The sequence below is a fragment of the Gopherus flavomarginatus genome, chromosome 1, assembly GCF_025201925.1.
Source record: "Gopherus flavomarginatus isolate rGopFla2 chromosome 1, rGopFla2.mat.asm, whole genome shotgun sequence".
In the NCBI taxonomy this organism is placed as follows: Eukaryota; Metazoa; Chordata; order Testudines; family Testudinidae; genus Gopherus; species Gopherus flavomarginatus.
Window position 1 is genome coordinate 246,680,586 of NC_066617.1, and position 20,983 is coordinate 246,701,568.

The 20,983-nt window shown below is 41.9% G+C and overlaps 1 protein-coding gene across 1 annotated transcript in view; it reads left to right on the forward strand.

Moving 5' to 3' along the window:
- Nucleotides 1-12,018: 12,018 nt before the first annotated feature.
- The window catches only part of OCA2 (OCA2 melanosomal transmembrane protein), a 301,354-nt gene continuing 292,389 nt past the window's right edge, over nt 12,019-20,983 (forward strand). The window contains exon 1 of the mRNA XM_050932081.1: nt 12,019-12,290. Coding sequence (XP_050788038.1) covers nt 12,019-12,290 — 272 coding nt within the window. The remainder of the gene's footprint in view (nt 12,291-20,983) is intronic.

Consider the following 20,983-nt stretch of genomic DNA (forward strand, 5'->3'; position numbering starts at 1 on the left):
CTCTCTTTCTCTCATTCTCTTTCACTCTCGTTCTCTTTTCACATCAGATTCTCTGTCTCTTTCACACTTGGCTGTTTCTAATACCGGACAACTATTACAAGAAACCAGAGTGCTCAATGGCTGTATATATTTAAATAGTTGAGAGAAGGTGCCAGTAGATGGTGCTCAAGAATATGTAGTGTATAGTTCCTGGGGTTTGTAGGAACAATAAAACTAATTTGTGAGTGCATTGTACTGCAAATGGTTTCCTCTGTTCAGCTCTTTGCATCAACCCCACAGCACTATTCACTCTCTCCCTCTGCACCTATGTCCATCACTTCATCACCATACAGCGTTCATCCTCAGATACCCACTCAGTGCTTCTCTACATGAACATGGTTTGCAGCAAGCTAGGGTGTGAACCTATCCCATATTAGCTTCCTGTGGACGTGGACTAACTGCCATGTGGATTCTGCTGCTGTCCATTAACAGTTCGCTAATAGAGTTTGAGTTAGTCCTCTCTGAAATGGGATTAGATCAAAGCACGTTAACAATGTTAACGTGTGACAGCAGGGGCCACAGGGCTACTTTGTGTACATCAGGCTATTGTGGTGTAGATTCACACCTCAGCTTGTTGCAAACTAAACGTTTTATGGACAAACCTTCAATGGCCACTCCATTCACCCCTCTGTTTGCTCACAGTGCATGGCTGCCTTGCCAACAAAATACATTAGTTTTCTTTTCTCTTCCCCCATAAATTCACTTCCATGCTGCACCCAGTCTATTGCTCTGCAGAAGTAGCTCTTCAAAGCTCTCCATCCCTTTCTCTTGGTTAATCCCTTTCCTGGTTGCAGCTGCCACCAGGAAGCACAGCACCTTTTACCAGACTTGCAGTCCAATTGGGAATCTCACCTCTCTATGCTGCAGAGTAAGTCCTCCAGGAAGTGCAGAGATACCACATTCATAAGAACATAAGAAAGGCCTATTGTCCTGGGTTAGACCGAAGGTCCATCCAGCCCAGTATTCTGTCTTCTGTCAGTGTCCAATGCCAGGTGCTCCAGAAGGAATGAACAGAACAGGTAATTATCAAGTGATCCATCCCCTGTCTCCCATACCCAGCTTCTGGCAAACAGAGGATGGGGACACCATCCCTGCCCATCCTGGCTAATAGCCATTGATGGACTTATCTTCCATGAATTTATCTAGTTCTTTTTTGAGCCATGATGTATCCAGTGAAGTGGGTATTCACCCACGAAAGCTCATGCTCCAATGTGTCTGTTAATCTATAAGATGCCACAGGACTCTTTGCTGCTTTAACACTAAAAAGTCAGTCCCATGAATATGGAATATTGAAAGACTTTCTCATTAAAGACTAGATTGTCCTGGGATGTAACAATAAAAAAGTCCACAAGCGGTTACTCTGGGAGATGGATCTGATGCTGGAAAGGACACAGATCATATCACTGTGAATACCGGAGCTAAATCATCAAAGTAAAAGTTAAAAGAAATTAAATTGGTCTGGGACAGAAAATGAAAAGCAGGACACAATACCAGTGATAGTAATAAAGAGTCCTGTGGCACCTTATAAACTATCACTGGTATTGTTGAAGGTACCAATGTGATATTTCTAAAGATAGATTTAAGAATCTAAAGTGCCTTCCAAAATCTGAGAGGGATGACGTGTGGGCCATGCTTTCAGATGTCTTAAAAGAGCAACACTCCGATGCAGAAACTACAGAGCCCAAACCACCAAAAAAGAAAATCAACCTTCTGCTGGTGGCATCTGACTCAGATAATGAAAATGAACATATCAGTATGCGCTGCTTTGAATTGTTATCGAGCAGAAGCTGTCATGAGCATGGACGCATGTTCCTTGGAATAGTGGTTGAAGGCTGAAGGGTCATATGAATCTTTAGCGCATCTGACAAGTAAGTATCTTGCGATGCTGGCTACAACACTGCCATGAGAATGCCTGTTTTCACTTTCAGGTGACATTGTAAACAAGAAGCGGGTAGCGTTATCTCCTGCAAATGTAAACAAATTTGTTTGTCTGAGCGATTGGCTGAACAAGAAGTAGGATTGAGTGGGCTTGCAGGCTGTAAAGTTTTCCACTGTTTTATTTTTGAATGGAGTTTTTTATACATAATTCTACATATGTAAGTTCAACTTTCATGATAAAGAGATTGCACTACAGTACTTGTATTAGGTGAATTGAAAAATACTATTTTGTTTTTTACAGTGCAAAAACTTGTAATCTAAATAGAAAGTGAGCACAGTATGCTTTGTATTCTGTGTTGTAATTGAATTCAATATATTTGAAAATGTAGAAAACATCCAAAAATGTTCAAATAAATGGTATTCTATTATTGTTTAACAGTGTGATTAATCTTGTGATTAATCACGATTAATTTTTTTTAATCACTTGACAGCCCTAATAAAAAGAGAACGTGTCCACTTCCCCACAAGAAGTGAACTATTGTCTGAGATGACAGGAGTCAAATTCTTCAGCAAAATAGATGCATTGGCAGGATTTTGGCAGCTCCTCTAGGACGCTGAGATTTCGAAGGCCTGCACTTTCAACACATCATTTGTCATACACTGCTTTCTAAGACTGCCTTTCAGAATATGTTCCACTCCAGAAGTATTTCATCATACAAGGAGCCAAATGCAAAAGGGTCCAGCAGATACGAAAGTGTACATTGATGACATAATAATTTGGGGCAGCACTGCTACTGAACCTCAGAAATGACTGAGGAGAGTATTGTTACTGCCTGTTAACTGGGGGTCCTACAGGTTGGGAGCTAGCACCCCAGTGTTGGACTGTTCCCATCCTGTTGGGGCTGCTTTTTCGGCCTCCAACCTGGCTGCACAGGATTCAGGGGTGGGGGTGGCAGCAGCGGGGGGCACTTCTAATAAGGTAAGGCACAGGGGAGAGGGCAGCAAGCTGAAATTTTGCCTATGTAACAGATTGTCTTGAGAGGCCTCTGTTGCTAGGGTGAAACAGTGTCTCTTTCTCCTTCCTCTTAAATCAGTTAAAACAACAGAACAACCCTCCCTTCTCCCCTAGCCAAGAATTCCCTTAAACTGTAAGGCCTTGGTTACACTGCCGCTTTACAGCACTGCAACTTTCTCGCTCAGGGGTGTGAAAAAAAATCCCAGAGTGCTGCAAAATACTGCACTGTAAAGCGCTAGTGTAAACAGTGCCGCAGCACTGGAAGCACGGCTCCCAGCGCTGCAAGCTAAACCCCATCAGGATGTGGAGTACGTGCAGCGCTGGGAGAGCTCTCTCCCAGCGCTGGCGCTGCGACCACACTTGCACTTCAAAGCGCTGCCGTGGCAGCGCTTTGAAGTTTCAAGTGTAGCCATACCCTTTGCCTAGCCAGATGCTCCTACTTTTATATCCAGTTGACTTAATCACTTACACTGATAATGGCATACACACGTGGGCCTCTTTGGTTTGTTAACTTGAGTGAAGGAAACTGGAGTGGAAAAGTCTTCAAACTTGTGGAAAGTGGGGGGAACAGTGCCTCTGTGGCATGCTTTCCCTTTTCCCAGACATCACGTTCCTTAAGTTCCTCCATTGAGTCTGGGCTCAGCAGGTCCAAAGGAAGGATGACTTCTCTCTAAAGTATCATCCCAGTTCATAAACAGTTTTTAATTAGAAGATTGTTCTTAACTGATAGAACATAAGATCATCTTGAGAGCTATTGCATTCTCTTGCATCAAAGATTTCTGGCATACAACGATAGGATAATGTGGACCCAGTATGTATGTGGTGTTACAGTGAAACATTACAATGTTGATATACACACACAAATCATAATTTAATGAAACTGTACATCATTGTCTACAAACGATAATGTAACACATTGCTGACATGTTGCCACCTTCCCTTATTCATGGTAAATAAGTAAAGTAAGAAGCCTCATTTAGTGAACTGGGGTGCTGGGGACAGATTTTCAACTGTATCTAAGGACCTCAGGGCATAGCAAAAGAGAGGGGACACAAGGCAGGTGTTTGCACCCCCTAATTGTGGGGCTGGTTCTGCACTGGCTTGCCCCGTGAGTAAATTAAAGCAGACCCAGAGACGCTCTAAACAACAATTGCACAGGGACCAGTCTTCTAACCAAAGATTGCTGAGATGTAGGGGTGCTGGGATGTAGGCTCTGCTTTTCTTACCCTGGCTGCAGCCAGTTTAGGAGCTGCTACAGCAGCCTATGCCACCGGAGGATTCCCACTGCAGGGGAAAATCATACCTATAAGTGCTAGGTATTTCTGGTCAGTTAACCTAGTTGACCTGAGAACAGTACCCTCACAGTGTGGAATGGATAGGTTGAAGGTGAATATGTAGAAAGAAAGTCTTCCCTTCCAGGAGAATTTCCCCCAGTTCAGTTATGTACAACTAAAAAGCAGTATACAAAAAACCCTTTCAAATTTAAACCACTCAGATAAATAATTGATCTCATTGGAACCTCAAAAGATTTAGGGAAAAAATGAATATGGTGCATTGGTAATTTACCAAAGCCTTAAAAGTGGATGTTCAGCTACTTGTGGTAGGATGGAGAGGAGTTCTGATAATAACTTGAGCATTATACTATACTCTTCACAGTCAAAGTCTATATAGATTTACACCAAATCATGGTGGTAGCACCGCCTTTTTAGCTCTGATATCATTCTTTTTTCCATCACCAGCTCTCAAAGATTCCAGAAAGACTAAACTGAGCGGGCTTCTATTTGGCTAATGAATTCTGGATGAGAAACTAAGAGTGTGTCTATGCTACAGAGACTATGCTGGCTTAATCCTGTAGCATAGAGGCAGCCAGTGCCTACAGAAAGGTTTTTCCTCTCAGTGTAGGAACACCTCTTCCCTGAATGAAATTAGCTTTGTTGATGGAAGCAGTCTTCCATCAACATAGCTACGTCTACACTGGGGATTAAGTTGTCATAGCTATGTCAGCCCCGGGTGACATAGTAATGTCAACTTAACTTTTTAAATGCAGACCAACCCCAAGACAAAAAGAATAGGATAAAAGAAGCCATAAGAGAAAAGGCTATCTATAGAGTTGGTTAATTGAGCCTACTATTATTTTGGGGTAAGACTTGAATGTTGTCATTTATAGTGACCTTTATGTGCAGGGTGGGCTTTGTTCATTTTTGATTGCTTTTCTCCTTGTAGGGAGGACTAGTGAATTCTATTTGTTTTTATTCTGACTGTTCTGGAGCACTCTGGCTTAGCTTGCCTCTTCCATCTCTTGTAGATTATTTTTATTCTAATATTGTTATAGTAATTAAAGACACTAAATAAAATTTTTATCCTTTAGGGATCAGGGTGGGCGTTTAAGGTGCAGAGAGTGAGCATCCTATAGAAATGTTGCTGTCTCCTTTCAGGTCTGTTCCCCTCTTTTGCCTTTCTGTATTCAGGGGGAGCATTTGGCCTTTAGTAATTAAGTGTTGCAATAAACCACATTCAGCTGTATCAGTTTAAGATGGAATATTCTTTAACTCAATCTTCTGGCTTTTTATGTACTGTGTGGATTCTGAAGTGTGGTTTTTAAACACTTTCCACAGTGAATTTTAATGATCAAAATATAAAAGCTTTTCAGACTGTTAAACACTAAGGTTTTACTGTATTCACCATTAATAATCATAAAATAAAACCTAATTTGCATCAAGATTTGATTTAGGTTTCACAAATGTAACCAGTAACCTGTGAAATGGAGGGTTATCTTCATGAAACTCAAGTATTTGATCTGCTTAATGAAGGGCCACTGGCTATGGTATAGTTTCAGTGTGACTACAGTATTCTTAGAGAGTCTCCTGACTGAGAACAGAGTAGTTGCTTTAACAAGCAGTGAGGCTGCATTAGAAAGGCATTAGTGAATTAGTATTAATATGACATGAGAAGAAACTGCATGGGGGTGTCATCTATACTGTTTCTGACTTGATGAGTTTGTGTTTTGTCTGGTAGCAGTAATGTGCAGAAGAAACAAACAGGATAGCAAAGTGGAATATGATAATATTAAAAATGATGATGCTTTTTCGATTTGATTGTTTTTGTGAGGGGTGTTGAATGACAAGAGAAGGCCTCTAAGACTGCGGTTTGTAGAACTAGTGAGCCACTTAATTGCTTTCTGCAACTAAACTGTTTTTCTCTAATGTCCGTGCCAAGTTGAAACCAAGACTATCTGTTAAACTGCGACACACTGTACTTTCCTACACACGTGGCAATCTGTATTTCTCTTCTCTGCCTTGTTCTTGCTCTGTTCATGTAATTGACATGGCAATTTCTTGCAATATCCTTGGGAGACCATATAGAATTAAAGTTAAGTATCTTTGGGGTTCATTGTATTAAATGAATGGTTTATGTATTGTTGTGGGCCGGGATTGCATGAAGCCTCTAGAAGGGGGAGATGTAACTGATGTGAGACTTGGCGGTTCAAAGGACTATACCGAACAATGTGCCAGACAAGAATGGACTCTTGAAACAAAAAAAAGCATTAAGTGGTTTTCCTGGGGAATGTCTCGGGCGAGGTGAATGCAATTCCCCACTTTCAATTATGTAAAAAACCCAGCCTTTTGAAGCTACACCCCTGAGGAGTGGGCCTGTGGCTTCTGATCCCCTGTTACATGAGACCAAGATCAGAGGCACAAGCTGTATAAAAGAGAGACTGAACTGTTGCGGTTCTGAATCTGAAACAGTTATGAATTGGTAATCAAGAGGAAAACCCAGCTGGGTGTTTTGAAGGACTGACACCTATCAGAGCCTGAGATGGAATTGGAGTGACCCCAGTAAGCTTTTTAGCATGCATGTGGGTTCTTTTCTTGTTTTAATATGTTTTCTCTTGTGTAAGCAGAGTCAGGCTGAGCGCTACCCTGACATCTGGTGGTGAACTGTAGAGAGCGTGGAAAGAATTTCAAGAATTGCATTGGCACCCACCCCCCACTTAGCATAACCGCACAGCACGTGGGGATGATGATTTTAACAGCTCTGGGATCCCCAATTTCTTTGTTATTGGGGCAGGGAAAAAAAGTTTGTCACCCTGATTGTGTGAATGGGGAGCTGTGGGACTGCTTTGTGACAGAAATGACTCAACCTCAGTTGGGTGGTACTTGCTAAACATGGGACATGGGTTCCAAAACCCCATGAATTGAGAGAGGTTGGGGACTGGTGTGTGTACCTGATGGTATGGGCCCCTTTTGAGGGCCTGGAACACCAACTGCACATCCTCCTCTCTCCAATGTTAAAGAGTAGAGCTAATTTTTGATTCTATTAGGAGTCCATCTAGAGACTGCTGAGCTGAATTCATGTTGGGCCAATGGTGCAGCAGCACCAGGGCTCCCCTGCTAAGAGCTGAAATCACTGAAAGAGCTGAACTGAGATCATGGAGTGCTGTGTTAACTAGTGGGGGAGCCTGAAGACCTATCGTTAAGCGGCTGGCAGGGCAGAGCAGTTTGCAGCGTGTTGGAGCAGCCCATGGAACAGTGAGCGAAGTGAAGCGGTTTGCAGGGACAGCTGGCGAAGCAGCACAGCTGGTGTGGTGAAGCTGGTTGTGGTGAAGGCTGCAGCAGAACTCCATGGAGAGGCAGAGCAGTTGGCCGTGGCCCACGTAATGTGCCCCTTAACACCTGGTGTGGGCTTCCCCCCACCTTTCCACCCAGGCTGGGGGGGGTAACACTCTGCAGATAAACTCTCGAATTCTAGGGTGGCACTGACCAGAGACTTTTGGGTTGTTGGACTTTGAGGTGATTGGACTTAAGACCCTAAGGGGAAAAAGGACATTGCCAAACATACCTGGGGTTGGGTTTTTTGTTTGTTTATGGTTTGTGTTATAATCCTGTTTGTGGTGTTTCTCCAGTGGGATGCCGCATTGTTTCCTTCCTTTATTAAAAAGATTTTGCTACACTCAGACTCCGTGCTTGCGAGAGGGGAAGTATTGCCTCCTAGAGGCGCCCGGGGGTGCGGTATGTAAGTGTCCCAGGTCACTGGGTGGGGGCTCGAGCCGGTTATGCTTGGCGTTATTGAAACGGAACCCCTGGATACTGAACCCTGCCCTTGTTGCTGCCAATTCAGAGGGGCAGAAGGGTTACACTAGCAATGTTTTTTTACCTTTAAGACTAAATGTGCTTGCTTATAAAAAGCTGCTTGGGAACTTATAACTGCAGGCAATTACACTCTTCACAACCTCTGCAGGGGAAAGCGAAGCACAGATACTAATCTTGTAGGCAGCCTGGCTTGCTGGGAATCTCTGTGTAGGGAACCGTATAGGCTTGAAAGCTCCTGGTCAAGAGGGAGAGAGATGAGGGTCTCTGCACAAGAGAGGTGCTAGCTGAGGAGCTGGGAGCCTGGAATGGATGCCCTTGGGGGGGAACACAGGTGCAGTTTTCCTGCCCTGTAACAGCTCACACAGTGCTCTGTTTTACTTCTCATAGCATGTTAAGTGCTGATAAAAGAGCTGCTGGAGGAAGCCATTTGAAGTGCTCAACAAGTTCTATTGGTCCTACACAACTCAGAAATTACGCTGCGTATTCTTGAGTGCCATATATTGTCATGTTATCCATAAACTATTTATATATGCACAGATATAGAGCACTATATATGTAACACTCTATTGTTTTCTATGTTCTGGTAAGCTACTGAATTCTCCTGTATTTTGTCCCAAACCAGTTGATGGTGTTGGTGGTACGGGAAGGCAAGACCAGATACTACATCTCATAACATGGCTATATAAGTTTGCAGCAGGTGTGTCTCAGATAAGCATTATTATGGACCATTCTGTTTATAGACTCCAGGGAGCTGATTTAGAATGGTTTAGTGTCACAGGTAATGTTTAATCATCTTGTTTTTTTCTCTTCCAAATTATTAATTCCCAGAAAAACAGTACCCTTGTTACCAAACCATGTATGTGACTAGACTTACTCCTCCATTCTGAGAAGCATCCATTTCTTACTACATATTCTTTGTTAGCTAGTTTTTAACTCACAATCTGAGTTTAGCCCTTAGCTTGTGGGTTATTTATTTCTCTTAATACTCTCATGTGAAGCTCTTTGAAACTGTATCCGTTGACTGTCTCTTTTCATTCCACATTTCATGTTTCTGTCCAGGATTTTACACCATACCCGTCATTGCGGTGTCCAAGCTTGTTTGGTAAATCTTTCAAAGAATTCTAATGGGCATGACTTTAACTTTTTATGTATTCGCTTGTTTGTTTTGAATTTAGAGCCTTCAGTCTTCAATATATTTTTCTGTAGTGCTGCTCCTTTACTCTTCTGTTTCCGTTTGGGGATAGAGAATAAGAAGGAGAATATATTATTGCCCTTACATAAATCGATGGTATGCCCACATCTTGAATACTGCGTACAGATGTGGTCTCCTCATCTCAAAAAAGATATATTGGCACTAGAAAAGGTTCAGAGAAGGGCAACTAAAATGATTAGAGGTTTGGAACAGGTTCCATATGAGGAGAGATTAAAGAGGCTAGGACTCTTCAGCTTGGAAAAGAGGAGACTAAAGGGGGGATATGATAGAGGTATATAAAATCATGAGCGATGTGGAGAAAGTAGGTAAGGAAAAGTTATTTACTTACTCCCATAATACAAGAACTAGGGGCCACCAAATGAAATTAATGGGCAGCAGGTTTAAAACAAATAAAAGGAAGTTCTTCTTCACACAGCACACAGTCAACTTGTGGAACTCCTTGCCTGAGGAGGTTGTGAAGGCTAGGACTATAACAGTGTTTAAAAGAGAACTAGATAAATTCATGGAGGTTAAGTCCATTAATGGCTATTAGCCTGGATGGGTAAGGAACGGTGTCCCTAGCCTCTGTTTGTCAGAGGGTGGAGATGGATGGCAGGAGAGAGATCACTTGATCATTGCCTGTTAAGTTCACTCCCTCTGGGGCACCTGGCATTGGCCACTGTCGGTAGACAGGATACTGGGCTGGATGGACCTTTGGTCTGACCCAGTACGGCTTTTCTTATGTTCTTATCTCTAAAATAAATACAAGTGAATACATTATCTGATTGATTTAGCCTTTTTCCTCTGTGTATTTCTCACAAACCAATCCTGATTCCTACAAAGGTATTTAAGTATTCACTAGAGTAGACAGTTGTTGTGAACAAATTTCAGCATCTGAATTGTTCATGATGTCTTCGCTATTTGCTATTATTTATTGAGCTGTATTGGATAGTCACCTTCTGCATGACACATGTCATCTTTTTGTTCTCTGATTGGACTGAAACTTTTAACATCAGAATATTGAATAACAAAAGAAAAATGGACAAAATGAGTGTCACAATTCCAATATGAATAGCTGCTTGTACTTCTCAGGGTCTATAAATGTTTTCTTGAATAAACTTGCCAGTAATCCAAATCCTCATGAACTTGATGATTTCTATGACCCCATGAATAATAGAAGTACAAATTTGCCACATATATTCACAAAAATATTTCGGAATCGCTTTTGTTTTGTATTGTTCAATGTGGTATTATTCAACGAGCTTGAATAAATATCATCTGGTCCTAGTGATATTGCCCTTGATTTTCTCAAGTTGCATTATCATTTGCTCTTGGTAGGTCCTTACACGAACTAACTATTGACTTCTATTGTGCCTATAAAGGCTGCAGGGTTTTCTCTGCAGAGTTAACTAAGGTGATTGGTGCCCAGGTGTTGAGGAGCCACACTACAAAGCCACATGCAAGTTGCTGTGTCCTTACTGGGGTTGTGCTCACCCATGTGTGTTGCTGGTTCTTTGTGTTGCAGTAAGCTGAGCTGCTCTATGATTCTTTCCCAGTGAATTGTGATTTGTCCTTCTGGGGACATGGGGGAATTGTGAAAAGGTACAGGAGGACTATCAGCACTAGAATAGTTTAATCTGTGTCCTCACTGTAAAGCAGGCAAGTTACCTGCCTGAGTGAAAGTGGCAACTGGGCTTTAACCCCTAGCTCCACTCAGGCCAGCTAGCCTGGAGTGAAAGCACCACCAAACTCAGATGAGAGGTTTTGTGTGTGTATGGCAGGAGGGTTGGGGAAATACCTGAGTAAGAGCTGAGTTAACTCGGTGGTGAAGTCATATCCAGAGAGGGCTGGATTCTCTCCTTTGTCCTAGATCCGCTCAGCACAAAGTGGGGGTTGCGAGGTGGAGCCTCAGGGAAATGCTTCCTGAACTGTGGCTGATCTATGTCAGCCCAAGGACTGCTCTAACTTACGTCAGCAATGTGGTGTCTGTTGAGGATTGGTTTAACATCGTTCCAATCAGCTCCTTTCTGGTCCCTGACATGCCTCCTGTGCTGAAGGGAGGAGTGGTTGGAACAAGAGTAGGCTCTAGAGCTTCCCTGTTGCTAGGAGACTTCTTAGTTGGCCAGTTACAGTTAAAATCTGGCTCCTTTGTGTCAGATGAGCAACACAAAGGAGCCAGATCAGAAATGAAAATCTGGTTGTTAATTGTCCTTGAGACCCTCTTACACTCATAATGGTCCACAATTCCTGCTGATTTAAGCTAGATACATGCAGATAGCTTACTGGACTGGGGCTTAAGTGTTTCTGAGGTAAAAAACGGCTAGAAGTATGTGCTGTATCACATCTACCTTGCTGATGATGTTGTACGGGCACCTGTTTCTCATTCTGATGGTAACAATGCCAGAGCTCAAACCTGCAGTGGCAATGAATATAGTTCATTCTCTAGAATAAACCAGTTTTAATTTGGGAGAAAATGTTTTGTGGGGAAATTCCACATTTGGGTAAAGAGAAGGATAGCTATGTCTGGTAGGCTGTTTCATGTATTTATTTTAAATGATGGCTGTTTTTGAAGCTGCTCAAAGTTTTCAAACGTTTAAGTATTTCTAGTAGAGATGAATTACCAAGCAGACTACAGGTAAGCCAGTCAAAAGTGCAAGATAAATATAGTATGTCCAATGGCATTTTAACACCTGGATATCAACACATGTGTATGTGTGCATGGGGGTAGATATAAAATGTGTATTCAGTATGTTCCTAATAGATTTGTTTTCTCTCTTTTCAGGGTAGAAAACCAGTCGAAAGGTATGTACTTGGATAGCAAAGATGATGGCGCAATCTCTAGAAATCTAGAGATGGAGCTGACTCACACATCCTCTCCACACCATGCTAACTTGCACGGGAAGGTGGCCGCTGAACCAATTGCCAGCAACTTCAATGAGCTGCGGCTGTTAAAAGAGTTTCATGGAATGGTGTCTGTTCAGGGACAGCCAGAAAAACTCTATCAAAATGGAGCAATAGGGCAGGATTGCTGTGTTCCCCTTGGGAAGGATTTCAGCCCGCTCGCCATGCAGGGGAGGTAAGGGCAAGAACCAACGGAGTCAGTTTCTTTTATTGAAAGTTGTTTTGATTCCCTTATGGAGTTGATAAAATATATTTTCTTTAACATCTTTCTATAACGTATGGAGTGAAAAACTTAGCAGGAATTTATAGCAGTCATAATTGCTTAGAGATGGCAGCTGGCTCAGCAGGTTCCTGGACTAATATCAGCCTTTACAGCTGCTCTGCATCGATTTTGCTATGTTTTCCAAATCTGAGACCTGGGTTTTCTTCACCACTCGGTGTGTTTTGTGATGGGTTTGTTTAACCGACAGAGAGAAAACATCTTTGTTTTGATAAAATGACACCCAAATTAGCAAACTACTTCACAAGTCTACATCAAGGTAATAAGCTGCATCACTGCTGAGGAGGGCCATAGACATAAAAAACACTAATAATGCAGTCGTGAGCAGAACATAATACCATACATGGTTGTTTAGGATCTGATTACTTGAGATCATGAGCGCCTGCTAGGAGATGTTCTCTACACTCACTGCAGCCAAGGTGGCAGTATCAGGCCCCAAATGTGTGCAATTCTATTTTTATGTTTAAAGTGGCGACTCCACAATATTGCTAGTGGCTGTATAAACTTTCCACACTCATTTTCATTGTGCTGAAGCGCTTTGACTCTGAAAGGTAGCAATCGCTGAGCTCCTGAGACCCAGTTATTGTATAGAAAAATCCAACCTGAAATAAATAGAATAAGCACCCCAATGAGAGTGGGAGTGGGAATAAAAGACATTTAGAACTGTTGTCAGGAAACTTCAGTGGTTCTGAGGATTCTTGATGTCTATTTCATAGATCTATTTAAGGCTAGTAGGGACCATTGTGCTAATCTAGCCTGGCATTCTGCTTAACACAAGCCATAGAATTTTAGTATTTGATTCCACCCAAAATGAAATGTTTCATTTAGATTTTGAGCATATTTTTAAAATGTTTTTGCATTTTAAAAAATTGCAGAAAATTTCGAAACAAAATAACTTTTAAAACGTCTGTTAGTCTATAAGGTGCCACAGGATTCTTTGCTGCTTTTACAGATCCAGACTAACACGGCTACCCCTCTGATACTTGACACCATGCAAGGCACTGCATTTAGCTGTATGGAGTGGAAATCCATCAACCTCATGAAGAAACTTGCTAGCTTGCTTGCTAGCATATATATACCTGCCCCTGGAAATTTCCATTACATGCATCTGAGGAAGTGGGTATTCACCCACGAAAGCTCATGCTCCAAAACGTCTGTTAGTCTATAAGGTGCCACAGGATTCTTTGCAACTTAAAAAAAGTTTTCATTCTGAAACTGTTGAAGTAAAACATTTAAACTTCTTTGGAACTGTTGTGCTTTTTTGACATGAACAATTCAATGAAACTGAAATGAATCCATGAAATATTTAGGTATGACCAAATAGACACTTTTGGAAAAAAAATAGTACTCTATAGGATGATATAAAAATATGTTCTTACTTGAAAAACTGATTTTTTTTCCTGTTTGTTTGTTAGTTGGGCCTCTATATGTCTGTGGGAAAGAAGCTGAGTTAGGAATTTCAGGGGATCATAATTTGTCCAAAATTTCCTTTAGATGTAAATGTGGATATCTTTAACATTTGAAAAGAATTGCAACAAAAATAATTTAATAGTTATTAATAAAAATCAACTCATACTCCTTAAATATTCTTCTGAGTATTTTTACAAAATCCCCAGTGGTTTGGGAACAAAGTCAAATTATGTAAAAGCTCCTTAATTTTCAGTGCAGCAAGAATTATTATTGGGCTGATGGAATTCAAGATGTGCTTTTTCAGAAACATGGAGACAGTAAGTGGAGTATGAGAAAATGGGGTACGGTGTCTTGGGGAGCCAAAGACAACTCCTTTTGAAAGTCTTGTATGTGTCCATATTGAATAGTGCTGGTAAATACAGTGCTGATATGCAGTAACTGTACAGTTAATAAACAGGGTATTATGAAGTTGAAAACAACATAAGATATAGACATTAGAGATGAAGAAGACATATTAGATCATTGGGTCCACCTTTTGGAAGTAAAATGAAGGTACTGTGGGTGATCTAGGGATAAATGTGCAATTACTGTATCATATTACAGAGAATGAGGTACTTCTAGCTTTTTATAATAAAGCATTATGCACCGGAAAAGGGTCTGCTTGAAATTCTCAGCTGATCTGCCCTCTCCCCACCCCAACACAATTTCAGATCTCTACATGCAAATGCCATTGACATAATAAATGAATCTTGCAGCATTTTTAACTTCCACTTTTTTTATCATGCATTATATCCAGTCTTCTGATAGCAAAAATCTGCATAGAGCAAGTGATGATTTCAGGTGAAATATTTACAATAGAACATTGAGGCCTGGATCTTGCAATCACTTATACTTGTGCTTAACTTTCCTCCTCTGAGTAATTCCATTGAAATCAATGGGATTACTCCTCATAATAAAATGAACCATGTGAGTAAGTCTTTGCAGGGTTCAGGCCCCAACCTATATGTCCGTGCCTTTCCAGAGTAATGAAAATGTCACTTCTGATGTTGTTTAGTGTGATACTTATAGATGAAGAGTACTACTGATTAAAAAAGGTGAAGAAACAACCAACCAACAAAAACAGTCCTAGTTGCAGGAAAGAATCCATTAATTTGGCATGTCTGTGTAATTTGTTTTTATATATCTATTTAAGTTAAATTGGTTAATTATCTTTCAAGGATAATAATCGCAAGGTGTCTAATTTTTCAAATGTATGCCGAAGCAAGCTGTTTCAATGAAGCTCTTTAAAGGGATTGAGGATTTACTTCAGTCAATAAATTAAACTTTAAGAAATTGTTCTTAAATTAACTGGCCGATTTTATTTTTGGGAGGTGGATGTCAATGAACAGTCCTCTGCATTTGCTGTAGCGTGCTGAGGTGCCCACTTTCTAATGTGGCCCTGTCATAAACAGAGAGCTAAGGGTTAACGTCTCTTTCACCTGGAAAGAAGTGATCTGAAACACCTGACCAGAGGACCAATCAGGAAACGGGACTTTTTCGGATCTGAGTGGAGGGAAGTTTGTGTGTGAGTCCTTTGTTCTTGGTCTTCTGTCTGACTCTCTCTTGGCTATGAGAGGATTTCTGTTTCCTGCTTTCTAATCTTCTATTTCCAAGTTGTAAGTACAAATATAGTAAGGCAGTAAGGTTTCTATTGTTTTCTTTTGTATTTACATGGTATAGTTGCTGGAATGTTTTGAATTGTATTCTTTTTGAATAAGGCTGTTTATTCGTATTTCTTTTAAGCAATTGACCCTGTATTTGTCACCTTAATACAGAGAGACCATTTTTATGTATTTTTCTTTCTTCTTATAAAGCTTTCTTTTTAAGACCTGTTGGAGTTTTTCTTTAGTGGGGAACTCCAGGGAATTGAGTCTGTGCTCACCAGGGAATTGGTGGGAGGAAGAAGTCAGGGGGAAATCTGTGTGTGTTAGATTTATTAGCCTGACTTTGCATTCCCTCTGGGTGAGGGGGGAAGAGAGATTAGCTCTCGGTACTTCTGTTTTACAAGGCTGGAAACGGGGAGGGTGGAATCCCTCTATTTAGATTCACGAAGCTTGCTTCTGTGCATCTCTCCAGGAACACCTGGAGGGGGGAAGGGAAAAAGTTTATTTCCCTTTGTTGTGAGACTCAAGGGATTTGGGTCTTGGGGTCCCCAGGGAAGGTTTGGGTGGACCAGAGTGCCCCAAAACACTCTAACTTTTTGGGTGGTGGCAGCTTTACCAGGTCCAAGCTGGTGACTAAGCTTGGAGGTTTTCATGCTAACCCCCATATTTTGGATGCTAAGGTCCAAATCTGGGACTAGGTTATGATAGGCCCAGATCCTGCCCCCACTCCACCCCTTCCCCCAAGGCCCCACACCTACCTCACCTCTTCCCACCCCATTGTGCCCCCCAGAACTGGCTTTAGGAAGTACAGGGCCCAGTTCGAACAGTTTTGGTGGGGCCCCAGCAGGGATGACTTAAAAAAAAATTGTAGAAAAAACATGTGCGGCTTGTACTCACCAGGCAGTGCTTCGAGTCTTCGGCAGCACTTTGGCGGCTGTTCCTTCACTCGCTCCAGGTCTTTGGCGGCACTGAAGGACCCGCCGCCGAAGTGCCGCTGAAGACCCAGAGCGCTGCCAGGTGAGTAAAAATTAAAAAGGTGCCTCTAGCCAGGGAAAGGATTCTCACTGGGCGCGGGGCCCTCTTAGGTGCGGGGCTCGATTCAGGGGAATTGGTGGAATAGGCCTAAAGCTGGCCCTGCTGCCCCCTCCCCCAAGCACGCTCTGCACTCACTCCTTCCCCACTCTGCCAGCGTCTCCTGCATGCTGTGGAATAGCTGATCGCAGAGGGCGGGAGGCGCTGGGGGGGAAGAGGGTGGAGAGGTGCCAGTTGGCAGGGCTGCCAGCAGGTGGGAGGTGCTGAGGGGTGGGGGAGAAGCTGATGGGAGGCTGCAGGTGGGTGTTCAGCACCCACCATTATTTTTACATGGGAGCTCCAGTACTGGAGTCAGTGCCTAGGGTAGTGGGTACATACCATGGAGGGTGTATTGCTTCCAGTTCAAGTACTTCAGGCTCGTGCTTGTTCAAGGTTTTGAGGTCAGTTGTTAAGTCTTCATTAGATTTGTCCCTTTAGCCTGAGCTGCCATTTTACCTACCAAATCCTCTAACTTCAGCTTTCACTCTGATGTCCCATCTGATTCTATTGCTTCCCTCTTCCTCTTCCTAGCCTCATTTGACCTAGAGCCCTGTATCAACCATCATGGTGACTCCTGGGACCTTGTGTTTTCTAAGCACTGCTCCCACTTGGATCTCTCATTCTATATGTTCTCCTTTCTAATCACCACCTTATTTCCTTCAGTATCGGTCACATGCCCCCTGGTTGCACGACTGGGTCTTTAAGAACTCCAATTTATCAACCTTTTTTGACTATTTTTTTTTCAACTCTCAGCACTCTCCTTTCCTTTCTTCTCCATGCCTTCATAGGTGACACCTCATCTCCTCTCTCTCCTTCCCCACCCTTAACTCCTTTGTTCCTCTCTCTTGCTGCTCTACCCACATCCCCAGTTCTGGGTCAGAACTCTCACCTGCTTCATGCGTTGCTTAGTGTTTCTGGAGAAAATCCAGTGACCACACAGTTTTCCTCTGTTCTCTCCTCTATTGAGGGGGAGAAAGAAGGAGAGGCAGAGCACAGGGTTTCTTGCCCAGCAGCTCTTCAGTGTTATAATCCGCTCATTTGATACCTATGTGTCTGTCTCCTTGACATGGAGGACTGTGAATGTGTTGGCATCAACTTCCGTTGATGCTCCCATCCATGTTGAGAGGAGTGAGGAACAGATGTTAGTGTTGGTGCCTCTGTTGGTACCTGTGGGCTGGTTTTGTTGCCGTCTTGTTGGTGAACCCTAGCACGGCAACACCCCTTATTACTCCTCTTCAGAGTTTGGCACCAGAGCCTCTTCTGGGAAAAGCTAAACCTTGGTTCCTGAAACCTTGGTCTCAGTTTTGCTACCATTGGCAATGGAACTCAGAATCCATGCCAGGGATCTCCACCAAAGTCATGGTAGTTTTGTCAATTCTCTGTCAGGACGATGTAGAAAGGACTTGATGACTGGGGGCCTGATCCTCAGCTAGTATCAGTCAGTTAGCTCCATTGACTTCAGTGGAGTTACACTGATTTACAGGAACTGAGGATCTGGCTCCTGACACTACAGAAGAACCAGATTTTTTCTTCTAATAACAAAATGGGAACCCTGTGCTGACCCAGTTCATTTAACTTACACTTCCTCCTAATATCCTGCACGGAAACCATCCCCTTCCTGAGCTTTGTATTCTGAAATAACCCATCATCCACAAGTGGGCATAAGAAATAGACCTGATTATGCATTTCTGGTTCTGCTGCATCTAGTTTCCTCTTCCGTTTTCTTCATCTGCCCATATTCCTCCAAAGTCGTCATGATTGTGGTAAAAAGTGGTCACCATCGAAAGGTGACCACTTTTATATGCCATGAATAACATCTACAGTTATACTGGATTTTTAAAAAAAATAGAGATATAAGAATGCTCCAGTTCATAAACCAGCTACTAACTGAAAGGGTTAGGAGGAAATTTCCTTTATGGAATTTCATAGTTTTGCACTTCTGGGCTTCATGTATATTTCTCTGAAGCATCTGGTATCATCCACTTCCCGAAGCAGTGTACCGGCCTTCATTAAATTGAACAGAGGTCTGATCTGGTATGATATTTCTTATGTTGAGAGTTGTGGGTCGTCTTCCTGATTCAATAGTTATCAATACATACTTCTGTTGTAATATGTAGGCATCTCAATAGCATGAATGGCAGATTAGGCTACCTTCGCAGGAAAAGGGCTAAAGACTTCCTGTTTTTGTACCTAAAGCTGAAATTCTCTATATCTCAACTTGGGAGGCAGAAGAGGAGGCCTACAGCTGTGGGCTTATTAGGCTCCAAAGGCCAAATCTGAATTAATCAGGAAGAAGACATAGACGTCTCTTCGCTTTGACATGTCATTCAGACCTGAGTCTGAAAAGCTCAGGGCATTCTGGGGCTGGGAAAGATGGAAAGAAACCTGATTACAAGCCATTTCTTCACATAGCACTTTTGGGCCCTTTTCTCCTGCTTTGGATGGAATGGCTGGTCAAACCTTCCTTTGGATAGCCTGGTAATTACATAATCTGTTTTTAAGGCAAGTCAGAAACTGGACATTTTCGAGTAGAAATTCTACATTTCTGAAGGGACTATTCTAATCTGTCATGTCAGTTGCCCACATATTGGAACAGAAACCAAGGCAGTAAGAATGATTTATTTAGAAGTTTGTTGTTAATCCATTCTGTTATGGGCTGGGAATTGTAGAAGCCTTCAGAAATCTGGTGTGCATACAAGCCGCAGAGTACTAATGGGATTTGATTCCCAGGTGGGCCCTTTACATACTACTGCAGTACAAAGAATTAATAGCAACTTAACAAGTTTTAAATGAAATCCAAAATGATAATTTAGTTTAACACAGTTTAGTCTGGCCATATTAAAGATTCTCTTAAGCTTTTATTATAAATGTGGATGTATTCAAAGATTATACAGTTGGTTTTCATGCATAAAATACACAGTGTGAACCCTTGGAATAAATATACACTCTCTGTTGGTTATTTAACCAATACTGGCTAATATCTGTGTGTTTTACTTGCTGTTTTAAAGCTTCATCCACATAACCGTGGTCCAATGTATCCCAAATTTGAATATGATGCAATAGCCATTTCTTTGAAAAAGCTTTGGAGGAAGATTGAGAGTTTGCTCGTGGAAAGGGAGATCATTGGGGTCCAAAAGGCTTTTCCATTGCTTTCATTTATTGACTGGCTGAGAACTATTTTTTTCCTGCCTCTGATTGTTTCTATGATGCTGTGTGATCATCGCTAGTCAGTTGCATAAATTGTTAGGGTGCCTAGGACTTCTCATATAAGCACTCTTTATTCCTTACATCTATAAATAAATATAAGCTATATACTGGAATTACCAGATTCATTGAAATGTGTGAAATATTTATATCAGTGCCCAGAAGAGAAAGTAAGCGGGTACAGTCCAGTATGGCATACTGGCAAGAGCTGGTATACCGTCGACTGCACCAACAGGGGCAGCTTCCCTAGGCTGGCGATTTAAAGGGCTCAGGGCTCCCTGCAGCAGCTGGAGCCCTGGGCCCTTTAAATTGTCACAGACACCCGTTGCTGGAGCCCCGGGGCTCCAGTGGTGATTTAAAGGGCCTGGGGATCCCAGCCACTGCTACTGCAGCGGAGCCCCTGGCCCTTTAAATCACAGCCGGGGCTCCCGGCCCCCGCTGCAGCTACCGCTCCTGCAGTGATTTAAAGGAACTGGGCCTCCCAGCCACCTCTACTGCACAGTAAGTCCTTCAAGTTGCTTTCACCTCTGACAGTACTTGAAACCTTTAGAAACACTCCTAGATTTTCTTGAAACAGGGATCATGGACTCTTTGAGAGAAGCTGAACCCTATACCTGGGCTTATTTTGCATCAAAATTTTCACGACTGTCATGACTGAGACTGTTCTTTCCTGTTTCTGATATGATAGTAACTTCATAAAGTTCCCATTATGTGAAAAGGAGTTGAAGATAATCTGTATCCTGAGGACCACCTCGTTAAAGCTAGATGCAACATGTGGGAGTGACAATCAGAAGGAAAGGTGTAAGAGGAATGAGGGAAACTAAAATAAACATATTATGTACATAGGCCAAATAAATACATTAATATTAGGGCTGTCAAGCGATTAAAAAAATTAATCACGATTACTCACACGATTAATCATACTGCTAAACAATAATAGAAGACCATTTATTTAAATATTTTTGGATGTTTTCTACATTTTCAAATATATTTATTTCAATTACAACACAAAATAAAAAAGTATACAGTGCTCACTTTATATTTATATTTGATTACAAGTATTTGCACTTAAAAACTCAAAATAGTATTTTTCAATTCACCTAATATAAGTACTGCAGTGCAATCTCTTTATCATGAAAGTTGAACTTACAAATGTAGTATTATGTACCAAAAAAACTGCATTCAAAAATAAATCAATGTAAAATTTTAGAGCCTGAAAGTCCAGTCCTACTTCTTGTTCAGCCAATTTCTCAGACAAAC